This window comes from Eurypyga helias, unplaced genomic scaffold (assembly GCF_000690775.1).
Source record: "Eurypyga helias isolate BGI_N326 unplaced genomic scaffold, ASM69077v1 scaffold22443, whole genome shotgun sequence".
Classification (NCBI taxonomy): Eukaryota; Metazoa; Chordata; class Aves; order Eurypygiformes; family Eurypygidae; genus Eurypyga; species Eurypyga helias.
Genome location: NW_010242203.1, coordinates 2,319 through 7,874, shown reverse-complemented (window position 1 = coordinate 7,874; position 5,556 = coordinate 2,319). Strand labels below are relative to the sequence as shown.

Here is a 5,556-nt window from a genome sequence, read left to right as displayed (position 1 = left end):
AGGAAGGCAAGGCACTCCCTTCATTACAGACACTAATATCATTTATAGAGCATCCCCAAGGTCCCGCAGGGCTTTACCAACCCTTGCTCTCATTCTGGCTGGTGCTGAGCCCCTCTCAGCCCCACGGGTCTCAGGGATAGGGGATGGAGGTGCTGAGCTTCCACAGCCAAGCCTGGGGTCTGATCCTGACTGTGCCGTGCCGTGCAGGAGGGTTACGCAGCCAACCAGGCACCAAATCCTCACTGCACGGAGGAGCTGCAGAGGTCCCAAGCTCGGCCTCCCCTTGCTCCTGCAGCCCAGCAGGATGAAAGAGGCCAGATCCTGCACGTCCCGTAAGCACGCATCCATATCAAAACCTGCCAATAAACCAGCGCCATGCGGAATGTGCCACTGTGCTTGCTGCGGTGGCATTTGGGGACCTCACCACGTCCACCCCCAGAGCCACGGGAACCGCAGCAGCTTTGTCCCATCTGCTTTTCAGACTTGCATCTGGCCGCGGAGCTGGGGAAGACGCTTCTGGAGCGCAACAAAGAGCTGGAGGACTCCCTGCAGCAGATGTACGCCACCAACGAGGAACAAGTGCAGGAAATCGAGGTAGGAACACAGCTGGGATGAGGTGGGGACAGCAGCCACTGCTGTCACCTATGGGTGATGGTGGGGAAGGGGTGCTTCCAGCCATGCCAACAGCTCAGATGCCAGGAGAAAGGAAGGGATCCAGCATGGGGATGGGAGTTAAAGCCCATCCCAGCGCTGGAGAGGATCCTCTTTCCCCACTAATGGGGATTTTCCCCCTTCTCGCATCCCCAGCCCCTGCCCGGATGGCACACACCGGATTTTGGCACCAGGTTGCATCTGGGGCACGTTTGGCCTTTTCCTGCCCACCCGCCAGCATTCACACTCACTTGTCTTTGCTCCGCTGCAGCTTTTCCTTGATTCCAGTTATTCATAATCGCATTCATTCCCAGATGGCCCCTCGGCACCCCCGTAACACAGCCCCTTTGTTAGGGGCATAAAATAGCTCTTTCTCCAAGAGCTGCAATCTAAACCACTGTTTCAAGCATCCTTTGGGGTCAGGGTAGTATTTCTAAGAACCCACAGAACTGAGCTTAAAGGCTTAAACCTGCTGTGCTGGGAGGGTTTTCATCCACTAGAAAATTTCTAAGGATCTGTGAATCAAAAAAGATCTGAACCTCCTGGTTTAGAAAGACCCAGGGCAGAGGAGGGCTGTGGGTTCACCAGAGCAGCACGTGATGCCTGCAGGGATCTGACGGCTGATGGCCGAGGTGGATGGATTTAGCCATCGCCCCCAGCAGCCCTGCGAAAGCACATCCACCATGGATTTGCGATCTGGTCCCGTCTGAGGGTGGGCACATGGGTAGATGTCCCTCTCCCTTGCAGTCTTGCCGTGACAGACTCACATAAAGGGGTCTGCACACACACAGGAACTGCAGGTCTCCTCACATTTCATGGACTCAGAGTTTTAGCCTGAATTCCCAAGGAAACACAGCTTCTGCAATCGATCTGTCAGACGATCCAGTAGCCAACTGGCCCGTTTCCATCGACTTTGCTGAAGGGTGACAGTCCCAGGGATATTAACTGTCTTTGGGTAGTGGGAGCGCGTACAAGGAGCTGAATGGCGAGCTCGAGGTCAGTGCCCTTCGCAGAGGGCAGGGGAAGTTCAGTCGTGTTTTCTACACAAAACCATTTGCAGTGGGCAGGGTATGAATAGTTCACCTGTGGAAGAGGCTTCAACCAGGCAGAGGATAAATCAGGCACAATAGACACTATCAGAGGAAGCAAAGGCTGTAGGAGTTTCTGCCTGTGAAACAACCTGGATTTCGGATATGGAGTGTCTCTGTTTCGCTTTTTCCTGCAGTACCTGACCAAGCAGCTAGAGATGTTGCGGCAGATGAATGAACAGCATGCGAAAGTCTACGAGCAGCTGGACCTGACAGCACGGGACCTGGAGCTAGCTAACCAGAAACTCGTGCTGGAAAGCAAGACATCCCAACAGAAGATACAGTGGTACGGCCTCCCCCCCACCTCACAGCAGCAGTGCTGTACCCAAGCCCTTCATTCCACCTTTCCCCTGCCCCAAAGCGCAGCACGCCGTTGCTGTTTAAGCCATTCTCTCAGCGCTCGGGTTTTGCAGCTATTTAGGACACAAGCTCATTGCACCGATGCTGTTTGCAGAGGTCAGCCACAGCACAGACACCCCTGGGATGAGGGCAGGATAAAGGGGTATCTGTAGCAGCCAGGACAGAGGCGCAGCAGCCTCTCCTCCTCCTCCTGGGATGCGTTTCCTGAAAGAAGAGGCACGCAGTCATATCAGGGAGGTCCCCAGCAGGCACACTGGGCACGGATCCAGCACTTAGTGAAACCCTGGTTAGTCCGTGCTGAAACACCAGTTTATCAATCCCTTCTTACTTCCTAAAACAGTCCCACGTTCAAGGTCACCCCTGGAAACAACAGACTGAGCCGTGTCCTTGCAGCGCAGCATCTTTGGCAAACACGGGTGCAGAGGGGGAGTTTCCGAGCAGAGCGTTGGACAAGCTGCGTGCACAGCCAGCACAAAACCAAACCTCAGCCCAGTCTGTGTCTATCTCTACGAGAGAAACAAGAAGAAGAGAGCAGATAGCTCGCCTGCTTGCTTTTAGCGCAGAGATACTCCAGGACTTCTGTCCCAGAGGCGATGGCTTTAGCCAACTGGTTTGAGGACAGAGGGTCTCAAATCAGTACGACCCCTCGCCACTGCTTCAGTCCCCCGCCCTTTTCTACAAACATCCCCATTCAAGGGTGCCCACGCAGGGAAAGGCCGGCCACTGCCAGCCAAAGCAAGTGCTGTCACGCTCCCAGCGCACACGCTACGGACCGGGAGATTCCTACAGGGAAAAAACCACCTTCCAAGGACCTGTAGTGCCTGACTGCTCTCCGTGCTCCCTCCTCTCCCCGCAGCTTGACGGAAACGATCGAGGGGCTGCAGAACCAAGTGGAGGAGCTGCAGAAGCAGGTGGAGGAAATGCGGAGCTTGGAGCAGCTCCGAATTCGGCGGGAGAAGAGGGAGCGGCGCCGAACCATCCACACTTTCCCCTGCCTTAAGGAGCTGTGCTCCAGCCCCAGGTACTGAGCCTCGCCTTCAGCGACCCCCCCAACCTTCTCCCTCACCTCCTCTGCCTGCGCACGGGGGATGCGGAGGGTTGGCCCGTCTGGGGATGCACAAACCCCCACATACTCCCCCCCACGGATCCAGGCTCTGCGTCAGAGCCGGAAACCCGGTGCCTGAGCGGGCGGCGTTGGCAAAGCACAGCCTAGACCCCAGCATCAGTGATGCCTCGGGTGGGGGGACAGGAGCTCTTTTTCAGGGGGCAAGAACAGGAGGGTCTGGATGCCTCACACTGAGCCAGACCGTGGGGGATAGGCATTGCCTGGAGGGGCTGCGACTGTCCTGGCACATTGGCGGGGGAGATGTGCGGGAACACACACCGGCTCGAGCTCTGCGTAGCTCAAACCAGCCTCCCCCAGCACAGCCCACCCCGTAGCACGTCGTGTGAAGGGGACCCTTACCTCGAGCTGCCTACACAGCTCCCCTCCCCGAACCTGCTCAGCCCGTTTTCCCTTCACAGCTGCCCCCCGGAACAGGACCAGCATCTCTGGCACACTGCAACCGGTTGGGATGGTGCATTTTCCCCTGCACCCCCCAAGGGCACCGGTCACACACCCCAGGATCTGCTGCCGAGTGCTGTACAAACACTTTCAGCACTAGGGCACACTTGATCTTCCTTAAAACCCAGCCACTGTGTTAATTCACTGACCTCGTGAGGGCATTTCTTGCTCAGCTTTATCCATAACAGAGGCTTCTTTAAATAGATGAGCAATCGATAAACTTTCTCACTGAACGCATCCCCTGCCAGAGGATACAAACAAAACCCACTTTCACGGCCACAGCAACAGGGATGTTAGGAGGGCATGACCTAACCCCCAGCCAAATCCACTTCATGTCACTGTGGTTCTTTTCCCCCCTCTCCCCCCGGCGCCTTGGGACCTCAGTTCAGATCTGCGGTTGGCTCGGAAGGTCGGGCTGCCCTTCAGTAACTTGGAAATGGGTTCAATACCCCCCGCCACCCGTCACGCCTCCCAGGGGAAGCCGCGGTGCTTGCATCCTCCCAGTCTGTTCTAACCAGATAGGATGCCATGGGCACTGCATTGAGGAGGAAAATCTGATTTCTGACAGCAGCGTGAGGGAAGGGGGAACTGTGTCATTGTTTCACAGGCAGTGAGCAACGGAGGGGTAACTGTCAGTAGTCTCTTTCTGCCCCCCCTTGCTGTATGTCTTCTCCCACTTTCTCTGGAGCACCTCCGAGACACAGGACAGCGGAGCCTGTGCTTCTGGGTTATGGCTGGATGGGGTTTGGGGTTGTTGGTGCGTGCAGAGAGCGGTCGGTGAACTCCCTGATACAGCGAGTAGCTGATAAACTCCAGCAGGAAAGACTCAAAGCCTTCCACTTTCAGCTCTTGAACACGCATCCTTGCTTCACAGCAACGTTGGTGGCCTGTCTGTCAACTAGGGGAGTCTTTCACCCTTCAGGGTTTCGTTTCACTCCTGTCTTTCATCGCTGCTGTCAAATGAGACTGCAGGTTCTCTGGAGCAGAACCTGGTCTCTGGCCAAAAAGAGCCACAGCCACACCTTGCGGTCTCCCGGCACACGGGAGGAGGCATACCTCGCCCCATGAGCTCAGGTGACCTCCTCTCCGGACACGAGTGGAATTACTCACATGATGATAAGGCACCACGCGAGTGCCTCATGGACTGTCACTTGGCCAGGCTCTCCCAAGGGTCTTTCTTCTCTTGCAGGTATGAGGACGCGTTCCAGGTCCACAGCTCTTCCACGGAGTTCAACCAGAAGCCACTGGAGAGGGAGAACGAGCGCCTCCAAGCCATGGTGAACTCCCTGAGGTCCCAAGTCAACCAGGAGAAGCAGCGGAAGGAGAGGGTGGAGCGGGAGTACACGTCCGTTATCCAGGAGTACTCGGACCTCGAGCAGCGGGTGTGCGAGATGGAGAACTGCAAGCTGCGCATCAAGGAACTGGAAGCGGAGCTCCTAGAGCTACAACAGATGAAACAAGTCAAGAAATATCTGCTCAGCAGGGAAGACAACTTGTCTGAGGCCCTCCTCGAGCCGCTGAATAACGCCCCAGAAGCAGACTACATCGACCTCTCGGAGGAGGAGGGAGGGAAAAGTCACGGGCCATCAATGACACCTTCCCCAAACCACCCAGTCCGGAAAAGCTGCAGCGACACGGCCCTCAACGCCATCGTGACCAAGGATGCCGTGAGCCGGCACGAGGGCAATTACACGCTACACGCCAACAACGTGCGCAAACGGGGCATGTCCATCCTGAGGGAAGTGGACGAGCAGTATCACGCCTTGCTGGAGAAGTACGAGGAGCTCCTGAGCAAATGCCGGCAGCACAAGGACAGCGTGCGCCACGCGGGGGTCCAAACGTCCCGGCCCATCTCCCGCGACAGCTCCTTCAGAGACTTCCGGGGAGAGGGAC

At 56.6% G+C, this 5,556-nt stretch overlaps 1 protein-coding gene across 1 annotated transcript in view; it reads left to right on the top strand.

Annotated features, from left to right (window-relative positions):
* Positions 1-481: 481 nt before the first annotated feature.
* Positions 482-5,556, top strand: part of CDR2L (cerebellar degeneration-related protein 2-like) — a gene marked incomplete at its 5' end in the record, with an annotated part of 5,252 nt that continues 177 nt past the window's right edge. The window contains 4 exons of the mRNA XM_010149018.1: positions 482-594; positions 1,877-2,025; positions 2,956-3,120; positions 4,853-5,549. Coding sequence (XP_010147320.1) covers positions 482-594; positions 1,877-2,025; positions 2,956-3,120; positions 4,853-5,549 — 1,124 coding nt within the window. The remainder of the gene's footprint in view (positions 595-1,876; positions 2,026-2,955; positions 3,121-4,852; positions 5,550-5,556) is intronic.